Raw genomic sequence first — 17,452 nt, 5'->3', positions numbered from 1 at the left:
ACTGTGAGAATTTGTCATGTCAGCTGGGTGGAGGTAATCCAAGACTGATTCTTAACCACTTCAGAATTGCTCATAACCAGTTTAGAATTGCTCATCACTGGTGGCAGCATGAAAATATCAAGCTCCAGATTGTATTGTCCCTAAGCCTTCATTTCATGAGAAGTTTAGTTTGCTTTAAATTTATATGTAGTACTGGATTTTTACAACTCCCATTTATTAACAGCTAATTAAGAAAGTACTCATTTATTTTCGGTATCCCATTTTTTTCATTAGGGCTCTTGGTCCTATATTATCTTTTGTTTATTGTCTTCGCACTAGATTGCGAGCTTCTTATAAGCAGTGATTGTTGTCTTATATATCTATTGATTCCTACCCAGCCCTACAGTGAGTGACTATTAAAATATAGTAGATATTCCATAAGTCTTTAATTTTCAGAGAAGTGTTGACAACTTGAGTCTTACTAGCTTTAACTTAGTTTTATTTTTCAGAATTGTATGATTTCTCTCGACGTATAATGATACTGCCTCTATCCTTATTGATGGTTTAGATTTTCTGGAAAAAGCATTCTACATTTTATAATTTGCTTTCATTTCAAAATTTCCTAAAACATAAATGCTACCTTTTTTAAAAAATCTATGGTAATTGAGATTCATAAACACTTTTTGAACTGTGATTGCATTCTTAGATTTGAATGCCGTGTCTGATATAAGCATTTGACTAGATCTACATCGTTGGTTATTAGTCATTTAACAAGTACTTAATATGGGCAAAGCCATGTGCTAGGGATCACAAATTTAGTTAGTGAATAACTAAATATTTTAGGTACCATTTGAAAAAGTACATACCTTTAATAATTTGTCAGCAAAATAGACTACTCAGTTTGCCAATTTTTTTTTTTTCTCATTATAGGGTAAAGTTCACCTTGAATTAAAACTGAATGAACTGATAACAGAGAATGGAACTGTGTGCCAGCAGCTTGTTGTACAGTAAGCATATTTCTTTTACCAAAGTCAACTGGAAATAATTCTCCATTTTGTATTCTTTGAACCTTAAGCCCACACCTTATTTTATATACTTCAGAAACTTTTTTGAAAAATGAAACTCTGCTGTGTTGTTCCTTTATTAAGTTGATTTCCAGTTTGTTTTCTTATATCTAGTCTACTCAGGTTGTGATAAGTCATTAATTCATTCAGCCTTACTTATTGAATGTGGGTTAAATGATAGAGTTAGGCAAGGGGCTGTTACAGGATCATGGATAAACGTGTCTAACTACCTGGCAGAAGAGAATTGGAAAGGCTTCCTATTAGAGGGCCTTTAGAGAAGAGACTGATACCACAGAGCTGAGCATTAGGAACCCTGGGACTAAAAAACTAAATGGCTACCTTGAGAATGTATTGATTCTCACCTACTTAAAAATTCCTGTTTTGCCCTCAAGTCATTTTCTGTGGTTCAGACTCTAATCTTCTAACTGCTCTGGAAATCTGTTCAAGCCTAATTCTCTCTTTTCTCTTCCACCCAAACTTTTCCTATGTGTTATCAACAAACTACTGGATATCCCTGACTTCTTTTTCTCTTTGTATTAACTAATAATCTGAATATCCCCTGAGTTACTGTTTCCTTTACTGCCTTCTCAATTAGATGCTGTTTTCTCCCATACCCACTTACCTTACAGTGGGGTGAGTGTTACTCTCTAGACTATAATTTATTCTCCTTATTATGAACACCCCAGCCCCTTTGAGGCATTTTCCCCTCCCTCTCTCCTCCTCTCTGTCTCTCTTTATTTATTTATGTTTATTAAATATATAATATTACTTTTTTTAGAACTCTTTTTTTTTTTAAGTTTATTTTGAGAGAGAGAGAGAGAGAGAGAGAGAGAGAGAGAGTGCAAGCAGGGGAGGGGCAGAGAGAGAGGGAGAGAGAGAATCCCAAACAGGTTCTGCACTATCAGCATGGAGCCCAACATGGGGCCTGATCCCACGTACTGTGAGATCATGACCTGAGCTGCCATCAAGAGTTGGACGTTCAACCGACTGAACCACCCAGGTACCCGTAGAACTCTTTTAAGGAAGGTTGCATATATCATGATCCTTAATATATCAGTGTATAGTCCTAAGAGTAAGTATATTCTCTTAAATAACCGTAATACAATTATCAAACTCAGGAAGCTCAACATTGTTACAATAAAAGTATAATGTATGGGGCGCCCGGGTGGCTCAGTTGGTTGAGTGCTGGACTTCAGCTAAGGTCATGATCTCACAGTCTGTGAGTTCGAGCCCCACTTTGGGCTCTGTGCTGACAGCTCGGAGCCTGGAGCCTACTTCAGATTCTGTGTCTTCCTCTCTCTCTGCCCCTCCCCTGCTCATGCTCTGTCTCTCTCTGTCTCAAAAATAAATAAAAACATTAAAAAAAAAATTTAAAAAAGTATAATGTATGCTTTTTATATTCCAGTACTTTAACCTACAGTTATTATATTTTACTTTTGTCAGCTGTCCCGATAATGCCCTTTAAGGTATTTTTTTCTTCTCCAAGAAAGGATCCAGTCCAAGATCATGTATTACATTTAGTTTACATGTCTCTTTAATCTCCTCAACCAGTAATCGTTTTTAGCTTTCCTTTATCTTTCATGGTATTGAGATTTTTGAAGTCCTTTTGTTTTTGTTTTTTTAATGTTCCTCAGTTTGGATTTACTTACTGAAAACAGCTCAAGATTTGTTTGCAGTATTTTTCCCCTTAGACTGAGAAGCATATAGTGCAAGTATGTGGAGTAGTCCCTTTCCACCACTCCCTCCCCTGCTCACTTTGGTTATGTCATAACATTTGAAATAGTTGGTTTGGTTTCATTTGGTTTGGTTTGTTTGCATTCAGGTTAATGGGATTTTGCCCCCATTCTTGTTGTTTACTTTTATTTTTTTAATATGTAGAATATTAGCACAACTTCAAAAGTCAAAACTCTAACAAAATGCATTACTCAGAGATGTGTTCAGTCCCCTCTCCTTATGCTCAGTTACAGGCGACCATGATCTGATTTTAGTCCCTATAGTTTCGCCTTTTCCAAAATGTCATATGAACAGATTCATATAATATGTAGGCTTTTGTGACTAGCCTCTTTCATTTAGCATAATGCTTTTGAGATTCATCCACGTTGTTGCATATATCAGGAGTTCAATCTTTTTTTTAGGTATTATTTATTTATTCTTATAACTTGGTAGATACTCTTGTCCTTATTTTACAGGTGATAAAACAATACACAGATTGGTTAAATGAGCCCAAGTTTGTACAGGGAGTGGTAGAGCCTGGATTTGAACTGCGGCAGTTTGATTTTTTTTTTTTAACTTCTTGCTTTTGAGATAATCATAGATTTATAAGAAATTACAAAGTATGGAGAGGTCCTGTGTACCCTTCGCTCAGTATTTCTCAATAATTACATCTTATATAACTATAATACAATGTAAAAACTGGAAAATTGACATTGTATATTGTACAGTATGTTGTATATCTTTTATCGTATGCGTAGATTTGTGGTAACTGCCACAATCAAGATACATAATCTTTCTGTCACAATAAATATCTTCCTTATGCTACCCTGTTATACTCACACCCATTCCTTCCCCCACTAACATTTGTAACCTTTGGCAACCTCTAATCTGTCTCCATATCTATATTTTTGTCATTTCAAGAATGTTATGTAAATGGAGTCTTATCATATATGACCTTTTGAGATTGGCTTTTTCAACCAAATCCATCCAATTTTGTGTAGTTTCTTATAGATAGAATATAGTTGGGTGTCACTTTTTAAAGCCCACTCTGCCAGTCTTTTCTTTAGTGAATTTATAGCATTTACTTTTAATGTAATTACTGATGTGTTAAGCTTAAATCTGCCACTTTTTGGTTTTTCTCTTCTCTTTTACTGTTTTCTTTTTCCTTTGAGTTCCTTGAACATTTTTTAGAATTCCATTTTGATTTATCTGTACTGTTTTTCTATCTCTTTGTGTAGTTTTTTAGTGGTTGCTTTAGGATTACATTATACATGTATAACTTATTGTAGTCTACTGGTATTGCTGTTTTACTGGTTAGAATAAAGTGTAGAAACCTTACCTTCTTTTAAATCCCTTTACCCTCCACCATTCTATAGTATAATTATCTTAATGTTTCCCCTGAAAACATTAAGAACCACATCAGTATTACAATTTTTGCTTCAGCCATCTAACACAATTTAGAAAAATTAGAGAGGGGAAGTCTAAGTTTGTTGTATTTGCCCATATTTTTGCTCTTTCCATATTCTTTTTTCTTTCCTGTTGTTTTAGGATTACTTCTTTTATCTCTGTCTTCTTGTTTAGAGAATCTCCTTTTACTGTTCTTTTAGGGTAGGTCTATAAATGATACATTGTCTTAGTTTTCCTTTATCTGAGAATGTCTTGATTTTTTTTCTTTATTCCTGAAGGATATTTTCAATGGATATAGAATTCTTGGTTGATAGCTCTTTTTTTTCAGCACGTGAAAAATATATCACTTGCTTCTGGCCTCTGTGGTTTTTTGAATTCACTGTAATTCTATTTCCTGTGCAGGTAATGCACTTTTTCTCCCTGGTTACTTTGAAGACTTTGCCTTTAGTTTTCTATGTGTTTCGGTTTCACTATGAGGTATTTTGACATAGATTTCTCTGAGTTTATCCTGTTTGGTATGTTCAGTCAGCTTCTTGAATCTGTATGTTTGCATCCTTTGCCAAATTGGGAAATTATTGGCCATTATTTCTTGTAATACTCCATCAGCCTTGCTATCTTTCTCCTCTCCTCTTGAGATTTCAATGGCATAAATGTTAGATCTTCTATGATAGTCCCACAGGTCCCTGAGGTTCTGCTTTTCCCACCCCCACTTCCCCTCCCCCAGTCTATTTTCTCTCCCTTGTTCATATTGAGTAGTTTCTGCTGTTCTGTCTTTAAGCTCACTGATTATTTCCTCCGTCCCCTCCATTCTACTGTTAAGCCCATCTGTCAAGCTTCTTATTTTGGTTTTAAGTATTAAAATTTTCTTTTGATTCTTCTTTATATCTTTTCTTTCTTTAATGACTTTCTATTTTTTTTGCTGAAACTTTTCATATTTCAGATGTGTTTGTAATTGCTCATTGAATCATTTTTAGGATGGCTGCTTTCACATTTTTGTCAGATAACTCCAACATCGATGTTATTCTGTGGTGTCATCTGCTGGTTGTTTTTTCTCATTTAAAGCTACTTCACGGGGCGCCTGGGTGGCTCAATCAGTTGAGCATCTGACTTCGGCTCAGGTCATGATCTCGCGGTTCATGGGTTCAAGCCCTGTGTCGGGCTCTGTGCTGACAGCTCGGGGCCTGGAGCCTGCTTCGGATTGTGTGTGTGTCTCTCTCTCTGCTCCTCCCCTGCTCACACTCTGTCCCTCTCTCAAAAATAAATAAAGATTAAAAAAAATTGTTTTTAAAGCTACTTCACAGGTAGTATTCCATTGTATTGAATTTGTTTCTCTGTTCATCACTTGGCAGATATTTGAATTGTTTCCAGTTTGAGGTGATTATAGAGAAAGCTGCTATAAATGTTAACAAGTAGGTCTTTGTATGGGCACATGATGGTCTGTATTCTTTTCTTCTTTCTCTTCTCTTTCACTTGAACCTCCACAGTCCATACTCCTTGGCCTGCAACACCAGAGCTCCAATAGCAACTTTGCAGAATTTATTGTTGATTTCTCAACTTTTAGAGGTTTGTGGTATTCTGGTTTTTAGTACCACTGAAAGCATAGTATTATGTGTTGTTTTCTTTGTGCTACTTGCTGAATTTACAGGTGGGGGGTAATGTGTGGAAAGGTTCATATCCTAGCAGTTACTATTATCTTCAAGACCTGGAAGCTCCTCACTGCAACATTTCTGAAATTTCAGTAAGACTTCTACCCATTGATCTTTACCACGTTCTTACCCATTTTTATTTTTTCACTTCCTTCTAGGTTGTTTTCCATGATCTATCACTGTAATCATTTTTTCTTGCACTTTTCCAATAACTTCCTTGCTCTTTATTCATCCTTCTTATTTATCTGGAACAATCCTAGTATAAATGAACTTAGTCTCTCTGTGTTCAGTTTGCACCTGAATATTATTGCTGGAGAAAATCAAAAAGACTGATTTTACTTTAAATTCATGATCATAAACCCTGCATGGGTATTTGTAACTGCCCTGGAGTTTTACTCTGCTTCTCTAATAACAACTGTGAGATTCTCCATCATTACAATCTGTAAGTTGGTCACATTTTCCTGAATCTAAATCTGCAAACCTGTATTGGCATCCATCGTTTTGTCTTTATGTTCTAGTAGAGGAGGTGCCCCTCTCTTGTTGGGGGTGAATTTTTCTATCTGGTCTCTGAATTTCCATCTGTTTCCCCTACTCAAGGACTTTGCTCCTTCACCTATTCCTTCTTCTGTTTCATCAGCTTTACCTTCTCTTTTAGATTGTTCTCCTCAAAATGTAAAACAATGTTCTAGGATCTCCTATCCTAAAAAGGCATGCCTCCCCAGACCTTATCTCCACCCTCCTCCCCTAGCTGCCATCCCCATTTCTCTGTTCTCCTTTGAAGGCAGAATTCTCAGAGTGAAATTGTCTTATAGCTACAGGGTTGTTTGTGTGAGTGTGTATGTATGTTAGCTCTATTCATGCAGAAGACCTGGAAGCAGTGTCATCCCAGCAGCAATGAACATACTTAGCATCTAAATAATCATTCTCCAATCAGTATGGTCCAATAGATCTTTTAATGATGATGAAAATGGTTTATAACTTAACTGTCCAGTATGGTAGCTACTGGTCATATGTGGCTATTAAAAACTTAAAATATGGCTAGTGGAGCTCAATAATTGAATTTTTAATTTTGTCCAATTTTAATTAACTTAAATTTAAATAGCCACATGTGGCTAATGGCTCTAGTATTAGTATTAGTGTTTTCTGTTATTTCAGACCTGCTCCAATAAAGAGAACCTGATTCTTTTTTTTAAAGTATTGGCTGATTTCAGGACTTGAGCAGGGAAAATACAAGATGAGCTCAGAGCATATGTGGAGTCAGAAAGTAAGAAAGTTCTACAAATAAATAATGAAGGCATGTAGAAAGGACATTGAAGCCAACTTGAAGGAGCTCCACGTAACCAAACTGGGACAATTTGAGCATCAAATCAAATAATAATAATAATTACAGATCAAAACCTATAGTATAGGGATGCCTGGGTGGCTCAGTCAGTTGAATGTCTGACTTCAGCTTAAGTTTTGATCTTACAGTTCGTGGGTTCGAACCCCATGTTGGGCTCTCTGCTGACAGCTCAGAGCCTTGAGTCTGCTTCGGATTCTGAGTCTCCCTCCCTCTCTCTCTGCCCCTGCCCTGCTTGTGCTCTGTCTCTCTCTTTTTCAAAACAAATAACATTAAAAATACTTTTTTAGGGACACCTGAGTGGCTCAGTCAGTTAAGCGTCCAACTTTGGCTCCAGTTATAATCTCATGGTTTGTGGGTTCGAGCCCCGCATCAGTCTCTGTGCTGACAGCTCAGAGCCTGGGGCCTGTTTCGGATTCTGTGTCTCCCTCTCTTTCTTCCCTGCCTCTGCTCACACTCTGTCTCTCTCAAAAAATAAATACTAAAAATTAAAAAACAATGTTTTAAGCCTATAGAATAAAATATCCATGAGCCAGTGCTGCTATATTGGGGAGAAAGGACTGGGGAGAAAGGACTACTTTTTCTTATAGAATTCTCATTAATTAATGTAGGACAAATGATGGAAATAGAAAATCATCATGTATGGATGCTAAATAAGTGGGCGTAAACATGATGACAAACAGCATACTTGTATAGTCTCAAAGAATCTCCACCATAAGATGTCTGATAGATACCAGTTTAACTGTGTGACCGAAGTTAGTGTCACTGGTAATAAACATCTGGCTACCTGGTATGCTACATTGAGAAGGACACCAAGATAGATAACCTCAATCTAATCGCAGGGAAACATCAAATTCAAATTAAGGAATATTGTACAAAAGAACTGGCTAGTACTGACAGGATCAAGGGGCAAAGAATTAAAACTAAGGAGCTGTTTTAGGATGGAAGAGACTAAGAAGACAGGACAGCTAAATGCAATGTGAGATTCTGTATTGCATCCTGGACCAGAAAAAGGACATTGACAAAATTTGAGTAAAGTCTGTAAGATTAGTTAATATAATTATTAACTAACATTGTTTCCGTGTTATTTTTCTCTTTCTGTAGTTTTACTCTGGTTACACAAAATGTTAATACAGGGTGATGGGTATACAGAAACTGTATATATTATTTTGCAATTTTTTGAAAGTCAGAAATCATTTCAAAGTAAGTTAAAAAAATTGTCTATACCTTATACATTTAATTCATGTCTTTTTTCTGAGCTCCACTCTCAGATGTTCACCTGCCTTTTTGGCAACTCCACTTTGATATCTCACAACATTGCAGATTTATCACCTGAAAACTGAAGCATTGACTATCATATCTGTATAGCTCCTTCCCATAGCCTTAGCAGTTGGAACCACCATCCACCTTTTACCCTAGCCAGACACCTGGGAATCATTTAAAGTCTTTTCTCCTCTCTCCCTCCACACATTGGATCCACTTCTTATTGATTATATGAAATATTTCTTGAATTTTCTAATTTTTATCATCTGCTGACATGTCCTTACTTCAAACCAGCAACCTTTTATTACCTTGACTATTGTAGTAGTTTCTTAGCTGGCCTTCTGCTCTGCAGTCCATTCTCTTCGTAGCAGCCCAGAGTAATCTTTTAGGACATAAATTAGATCATGTCATTCTCCTGCTCAAACACTTAGTGATTCCCCTTGCATTTAGAATAAGATCCAAGCCCCTTGACTTGGCCCACATGGTGCAGCATGTTCCGACCCTGCCTGCCTCTTGGATTTCATCTTGTGGCTTGCTTCCTCTTGTTCATATATTCACTGGCCTTGTCTCAGTTCCTCAAATGTGACATATTCTTCCTGTTCAGAGATCAGCATCTGCTCTCCTTTTTGCCTGGAATGCCTATCCTGCTTCTCGCTGGTTTTCTCATCCTTTAAGTTTCAGCTTAAGCATCACTTTAAAATAAGACACCCTATTCTTTTTCCTTCATAGCACTTGCTATTGTTTTTTGCTTTATTGCTTGTTATCTCTTATTTCAAGTAGACTGTCAGCTCCATGAGAGCAAGAATGTTGTTTGTCTTATTCACCTCTTCTTAAAGGATGAATAGAAAGTAGCTAGCCTAGAAAAAGTGAGATTTGTTTTCCAGAAGGAAAGAACAATATAGGTAGAAGTATGGAGGAAGAAACATGGTAAGAGGGAGGGAGGGAGAATAATTAAAAGCGGTTTCATGTTGCTAGCATATGAAGCTTGACTCAAGAGACTGGTCAGATACCAGTGAAGTAGGCTGGAACCAGATCTTGAAGGCTCTTAATATATCATATGAACTTCTGAAACTTATAAGAACTTACGAAACTCTTGAAAGACTTTAGAGTAATATGGACAAATTTGCATTTTAGAAAGATGAGATTTGTGACAGTGGTAAGTACAGAAACTGAGAGATGAATTTGAAGGGTGTTAGGGTGATCCAAGTAAGAGATTATAGATTCAGAATAGTAGTTACAAAAATGAGAAAAGAGGACAAACGAAGAAACGTTTAAAGAGTCGCATCACCAAAACTTACTGATTATATATAGAAAGTGAGGACAAAGAAGAATCTAAATGTGGCTCCTAGATTTCTAGATGGTGTTACTAGGTGGGTGGTGGTATTTACAACAAAAGAGAAAATTCTGAAGGAGGAACTTCTTTAATAAGAGATGGTAATGAGTTGAGTTTTAGCTGCTCTTGAACGTCTCGGTAGGGATTTCCATCAGGCATTTCAATATAAAAATCTTAAACTCTCTGGTGAGATCTCATAGAAATGTAAGGCTGATGGTAGTTGTGACCATAGGAGTGGATGTGATTAACAATAACAGCAACAACAACAGCCTTACAGGGAGGTTATGTAAATAGGAGGGAGACAGATAGGTGATATGAGGAAAATTAGGAGAATGAAGACAAAGGTAACCAAGAGAGAAGAGGTCTTGAAGGAGGGAAGGAGTGGTCAGAAGTGTTTCATGCAGCCAAGAAATCCAGTAAGAAGAGCGCTGAAAAATAGAGATAGCACTTAACACTCAGGGGACTTTAATGAGGAGAGTTTCCATAGAATGATGAATGTAGAAAAAACTAGATTTCAGTAGGGTGAGGAGTGAAAGAGAAGTCAAGACATTTGGAAAGACAAACAGAAAAATTAGGTACTGGGTGACATGAAGTCCAGGCAGTGATTTTTATTTTATAGAAACAGGCTGAGAAAAAGAACTTTAGGAGAAAGAGAAAAAGAAAGAAGAAACAAGATGAATAGGAGGATGTTTGTTGCTAGTATATAGTAATTTAAAAAAAACACTTGTAGGGGCACCTGGGTGGCTTGGTCGGTTGAGCATCTGGCTTCGGCTCAGGTCATGATCTCACGGTCCGTGAGTTCGGGCCCCGCGTCGGGCTCTGTGCTGACAGCTCAGAGCCTGGAGCCTGTTTCGGATTCTGTGTCTCCCTCTCTCTCTGCTCCTCCCCTGTTCATGCTCTGTCTCTCTCTGTCTCAAAAATAAATAAACGTTAAAAAAAATTAAAAAATAAAAATAAATAAAAAATAAAAAAACACTTGTATTCTTCAACCTTGTTATATTCACTGATTTGTTCTACTAGCTTGTTTATAGATTCTGTAGGATTTTGTACATGGACAGTTGTGTCATCTATGAATAGACAGTTTTACTACTTCCTTTTTAGTCTGGGTTCTGCTTATTTCTGTTTCTTGCCTGATCATTTTAGTAGGATGTTGAATAGAAGATGTGAGAGCAAATATCTTTGTCTTATTTCTTATCTTAAGGGGAAGGCATTCAGTTTTTTGTTTTTGTTTTTGTTTTTTTACCATTAAGTATGATGTTAGCTGTCATTTCTCAGGTTGAGAAAATTCCCCTCTGTTCCTAGTTTGCTGAGAATGTTTCAAATGATCTGCTTTTTCTGATTTCATGTGTTAATATGGTAAATTTTGTGGATTGATTTTTGAAGTTAAACCAACCTCCACTTGGTCATGTTAATATTATCATTGTTATATATAGTTAGCTTTGATGTGCTAAAATTTTGTTAAGGTTTTTTACATTTACATTTATGAAGAACTTTGCTCTATAGTTTTCTTGTAGTGGCTTTGTCTGGTTTTTGGAATCAGAATAATGACCTCATTGAATGAATCAGAAAGTAATCTCTCTTTTTCAATTTTCTGGTGGTTTGTATACAATTGATATAATTTCTTTTTTACGTGAATATTATAAGAATTCACCAGTGAAGCCATCTGGGCCTGAAGTGTTTTGGTTTTTTTTAAATTTTTTGGTGGGAAGGTTCTTAACAAGAAATTTAGTTTTTTTAAATAGGTACATAGCCCCCCCCCCCTTTTTTTTTTGAGAGACTGGGAACATGAGATGGGGAGGGGCAAAGGGAGAGAGAGAATCTTAAACAGGCTCCACGCCCAGCATGGAGCCCAAGATAGGCTGGATCTCAGGACTGTGAGATCGTGACCTGAGCCGAAGAAATCAAGTGTCAGATGCTATATTTAACCACCTGAGCTACCCAGGCGCCCCACTATTCAGATTTTTTAAAAGTGATCTTTGGTAATTTGTATCTTTCAAGAAATTTGACCATTTAATCTGAGTTGTTCAATTCTTTGGTATAAAGTAATTCAAGTTACTCTTTTAATATCTGTAGACTTAATAGTGATGTCATGTTGCTCATTCCTAAAGTTGGTAATTTGTGTCTGTACTCTATTTTTGTTAATCAGTATAGCTAAAGTTTATCAATTTTAATGACCTTCTTAAAGAAATGGCTTTTGGGGGTGCCCGGGTGGCTCAGTCAGTTGAGCGTCTGACTTCAGCTCAGATATGATCTTGCGGTCTGTGAGTTCAAGCCCCGTGTCGGGCTCTGTGCTGACACCTCGGAGCCTGGAGCCTGCTTCTGATTCTGTGTCTCCCTCTCTCTCTGCCCCTCCCCCGCTCATGCTCTGTATCTCTCTCTCTCTGTCAAAAATAAATAAACATTAAAATTTTTTTTTAAAGAAAGAAATGGCTTTTGGGGGCGCCTGGGTGGTACAGTTGGTTAAGAATCTGACTTTGGCTCAGGTCATGATCTCACAGTTCGTGAGTTCGAGCCCTGTGTCGGGCTCTGTGCTGACAGCTCACAGACGAGAGTCTGCTTCAGATTCTGTGTCTCCCTTTCTCTCTGCCCCTCTCCTGCTCACACTTTCTCTCTCTCTCTCTCTCAAAAATAAATAAAAGATTTTTTGAAAAGAAAAGAAATGGCTTTTGAGTTCATTGACTTTTGTATATTTTTTGTTTTCTATTTTGATTCCCACTGTATTTTTTGTTTACTTTAGGTTTAATTTGTTTTTGTTTTCTAAGTTTCTTGTGATGGAGGCTGAAGATAGTGGTTGAAAATCTTTCTTCTTTCCTAATGTTGGTGTTTAGTGCTATCCATTTTCTTCTGAGTACTGTTTTAACTGCACCTTTCAAGTTTTGATGTGCTGAGTTTTCATTTTAATGCAGTTCAGAATGCTGTATAATTTTTCTTTTGTTTATTCTTCAGCCCACAGATTATTTGTGAGTTATTTTGTTCCCAGGTGTTTGAGGATTTTCCAGATATCTTTTTGCTGTTGACTTCTAATTTAATTCTGCTGTTGTCAACAAATTTTGTATGATCTGAATACTTACAAATTTTCCAAGACTTGTTTTTGTCCACAAAGTATTGTTTAATCTTGGTATATGTTCCATATGCATTTGAAATTGATATGTTTTCTGCTTTGCATGGGTAGAATTTTTTTTAGTAAATGTTAATTATGTCATGTTGGTTATCAGTTACTGAGAGGGGATGTTGCTATCTCCAACTGTTTGTGGATTTGTCTGTTTCGCCCTGTAATTCTGTCAGTTTTTGCTGCTTTTGCAACTTTGATGCTAGGAGCTTAACATTTAGGGTTGTTATATCCTATTAATAAATTGAATTCCTCGCTATTATAAAATGACCATCTTTATCCCTGGGACTATTCTTTGTTGTGAAATCTGCTTTGTCTGATATTAATATAGCCTCTCTGGATGGCAGTCTTCCTCTCTTTCTCTCTCTCTCTCTCTCTCTCTCTCTCTCTCTTTCTTTCTTTCCTTCTTTTGCCTTTGTTCTCTCTCTTTTCTTTCTTTCCTTCCTTCTTTTATGTTTCTAATTTAAATTTAATATTATAAGATTTTTAATCTAACTTTGACTTTATTATATTGAAAATCTTAATCCCTGACAACACTAACAATTACTGTCATTATCTTATATAATAAAGAAAATAGATTCAAAATAATAATGCTAATATTACTGCTGGCAGTGAGGTTGCTGAATGAAGTTTAAGAGATCTTACTGTACTATTTGTTCTAAGGATACAGAGTCAAATACTATGTTCCAGTCTATTGAAATAATTCTTTCTTTTTTAGTGGTTTCTCATAATTTTTTCCTTTTAAGAATTGCTTAAGTTTAATTTTACTTATGAAATGTAAAAGATTTTTTGTTTCTAAAGTCAGAACTTCTATAAAGTGTGTTTGGAGAAGTATCATATTCATTCCCAACCCCCTACCCTCCATATCAAAGTAATTAGAGAGTAGAGATTTATCTTATTCTTTTTGACAACTACATAGTATTCTAACATATAGATTTACTCTCAGTTATTCAGCCAGACCCCTACTGATGGACTTTTGGGTTGTTATTATCCAGAGAATCAGTCAGCTTTCTTTTGATTAGTATTAGTATATATTTTTCCCATTCTTTTAATCAGAGCCTCTGGTTTTTTTTTTTTTTTTTTTTTTTTTTTTAATGTTCATTTTTGAGAGAAAGCACGCATGAGAGGAGGAAGGGCAGAGAGAGAGAATCCCAAGCAGGCTCCACACGAAGCCAGATGTGGGCAGGACTTGAACCCATGAAGCATGAGATCATGACCTGAACTGAAGTTGGACACTTTACCAACTAAGCCACCCAGGCGCCCCTGATCAAATGGTTTTTATTCTTTCTCTTGTTGATATGTTGTACCACATTGATTGATTTGCAAATGTTGAACTACCCTTGCATCCCAGGAATAAATCCCACTTGATCATGGTGAATGATTTTTTTAATGTATTGGTGGATTCAGTTTGCTAATATTTTGTCGAGGATTTTTGCAGATTTTATGTGTTCATCAGAGATACTGACCTGTAGTTCTCTTTTTTGTAGTGTCTTTATCTGGTTTTGGTATCAGGGTAATGCTGGCCTCATAGAATGAATTTGTTGTTTTTGGAATAGAGAAGAATAGGTATTATTAACTCTTCTTTAAATGTTTGGTAGAATTCACTTGTGATGCCCTCTGATCCTGTTTTTTTGTTTTGGGGGGAGTTTTTTTTTTTTATTCCTGATTCAATTTCCTTGCTGGTAACCATTCTGTTCAAATTTTCTATTTCTTCCTGATTCAGTTTTGGGATGTTATATGTTTCTAGGAATTTATCCATTTCTTCTAGGTTGTACAGTTTGTTGGCATGTTGACATATAGTTTTTCATAATATTCTTGTATAATCCTTTGTATTTCTGTGGAGTTTTTTTTTTTTTTTTTTATGAGTCTGGCTAAAGGTTTATCAATTTTATTGATCTTTTTGAAGAACTATCTCCTGGTTTCATTGATGTGGCCTATTGTTTTTTAAGTATTTCATTTACTTCTCCTCTGATGGCGCATGTTTTCTTGATTCTTTGTGTTCCTAGTTATTTTGTGTTGGATTGTAGACATTTTGAAGTTTCTGGATATTATTTCTATCAGTGTGCTTGAAGACCTAGTCAAGTTACTTGGAAACAATATGATTCCTTTGAGGTTTGCTTTTAAGCCTTGTTAGATGGAATAAATACAACCTTTAGTCTAGGAATTATATTTTCTCAGTAATGATACAGCATCTGTGAATTACCAAGTTTCATGCTATGGTTGGTGGGGCCTCATGCTAGCCACTTGTGGGCTTCAGGAATTATTCCCTCGAATCTAATCAAATGATTCTTTCCCCATCTTCAGGTAGTTTCCTCACAGGCTTATCAGCACTCATCTGAACACTCCAGGGGGATTCATACAGCTCTCTGGAAGTTTCTTTGTTTCGTTGTAGCTTTCTTTCCTCCAGTATTCTGTCTGGGAACTCTAGTTACTTTGGTCTTCCCCAGCTGACCACTCTCCCTCTTCTTCTCAGGAACAGTTGGGGACTCATTTCATTTCTTTTCCCCTCAGAGATGACTGTCCTGCACTGCTGATTTTGTTCTTTTTTTTTTTTTTTTTTCCTCCCAGTTATTCCATTCTCTGTTCCTCCATCTTGGCTGTATGTAGACATTAGCATTTGTCTTTTAGTTAAAAAAAAAAAAAAAAAAAGAGCCTCAAGGAAAAGATTCAGGTCATTCTGTATTTAAACAAGTTTGGACTAAATATATTTTCCTTTGCAATTTCTAGAAAATGCATTAATATCAAATGTCATATATAAACAACGTAAGGGGCGCCTGGGTGGCTCAGTCAGTTAAGCGTCTGGCTCTTGATTTTGGCTCAGGTCATGGTCTCATGGTTTGTGGGTTCAAGCCTTGCACGGTGCTCTGCACTGTATGGAGCCTGCTTGGGATTCTCTCTGTCCCCTTCTCTCTGCCCCTCCCCTGCTTGTTTGCTCTCTCTGTCTCAAAAAAATAAACTTAAAAAACAAAGTAACAAAATGTAAGATAATTCAGTATACTAAGCTCATTTTCAGCATTTGTTTTCACTCCTTCATGTTTATGATAGGAGACTGTTTGATTTACCGATTAGAATAGTTGTAAAAATATTTCATAACATATGTAGCAAATAAAATAATTTGTACTTAATAATATTACTTCTGTTTGTCAGAAAACAATTTTAATGCTTTTTTTTTTTTTTAACGTTTATTTATTTTTGAGACAGAGAGAGACAGAGCATGAACGGGGGAGGGTCAGAGAGAGGGAGACACAGAATCTGAAACAGGCTTCAGGCTCTGAGCTGTCAGCACAGAGCCCGACGCGGGGCTTGAACTCACGGACCGCGAGATCGTGACCTAAGCCAAAGTCGCATGCTTAACCAACTGAGCCACCCAGGCGCCCCTCAGAAAACAATTTTAAAAGTGTCTTACATTTAAAAGACCACTTCTGATGGTTTTTATAAATTCATACTTCCGGATTAATGGGCATCATTGTTTTGTTTTGTGAAGTATTCTTATAGAAGCCTGTGTATAATGAACTATTTTTCTCAGTTTTTTTCTACCTCATAAAATTATAGTGACTTTTCTATAATTAAGGTTTCTCATAATTAGTGTTTACATGAGATACATGTGGTATTACGAAGAGAGTAATACAATCAATATATTAAGGTGCAGTAGGGAACATAGAAAGATGCTGGACTTGGGAAGCAGTTAAGAAAGTAGAAATTAAGTCTTGGCCCACTTTGTACAAGTTGTAGTACCTCTTCAGCCTTATTTTGTATTTTTTAATTTCTTACATAATCTTTTTGAGCCTTACTTTCTTCTTTAAGGTGTTTTTTCTCAAAGGCAGTTGTGGGAATTAGATACATTTTATGAAAATAGTGGATAAAGTGCAAATGCTACATAAAAATCAGGTATCATTTTGAGGATTAGCCTGCGGTTAGCCTGAGGATTGTCAGTTTCAAACAGAACATAGTTGGAAAATTTGACTGTCCTAAGTCTAACATTAATACCCAGAATTATTATCTCGGTCTGTGCTTTCTTTGGTTAGTTAGGGGAATTTTTAAATTTTGATTTTTTTATACCCAATTTAATCGAATGAGTCATTATCATTTCTTCTTGACTCAGCACACCATATGCACTTCACCCACATATATGATCTGTGGGTTGTGGAGAGAAATAAGGATGTTGCTCAGTAGCCCACATCTTTCTACAAAGAATGCTTTCAGCAACTCTCATGAGTTTGTCTTAGGCATTAAGGAATGCAAACCCTTAGATATTAAACTAAATTTGTGGACTCAATAATATTTAGTGAGGAAATTGAGCAGACCATTAGGTTAGATTCTATGTCCTCTGTAAATACCAGTGACTTTATCCATGGAGTGGATTAGAAGATGTTGGATTTTAAGGTCTAAAACATTTTCTACAGAATGATACAGGAGCTGTTACTGAGAATCAGAATAAAAGACTACAGAATTGTGGGAGACTTGCCCTCTATTTATGAATCAGATTTGAAGTGGAAACCACAGTCATTTCCTTGTTTCTCATTCATGCTTCAGCAGAGGATGTGATGCCATAGATCTAGCTTGGTTTGTAGTTTCTCCTTTAAGGTTCACAACACATTC

The 17,452-nt window shown here is 36.3% G+C and overlaps 1 protein-coding gene across 5 annotated transcripts in view; it reads left to right on the top strand.

The window, feature by feature from the left end:
- The window catches only part of RASA2 (RAS p21 protein activator 2), a 123,465-nt gene that overhangs the window by 53,579 nt on the left and 52,434 nt on the right, over positions 1-17,452 (top strand). For all 5 annotated transcript variants that reach the window (XM_049629754.1, XM_049629753.1, XM_049629756.1 and 2 more), the window contains one exon: positions 910-986. In XM_049629754.1, coding sequence (XP_049485711.1) covers positions 910-986 — 77 coding nt within the window. The remainder of the gene's footprint in view (positions 1-909; positions 987-17,452) is intronic.

This window comes from Panthera uncia, chromosome C2 (assembly GCF_023721935.1).
Source record: "Panthera uncia isolate 11264 chromosome C2, Puncia_PCG_1.0, whole genome shotgun sequence".
Lineage (NCBI taxonomy): Eukaryota > Metazoa > Chordata > Mammalia > Carnivora > Felidae > Panthera > Panthera uncia.
This window is presented reverse-complemented; position numbering and strand designations above follow the sequence as displayed.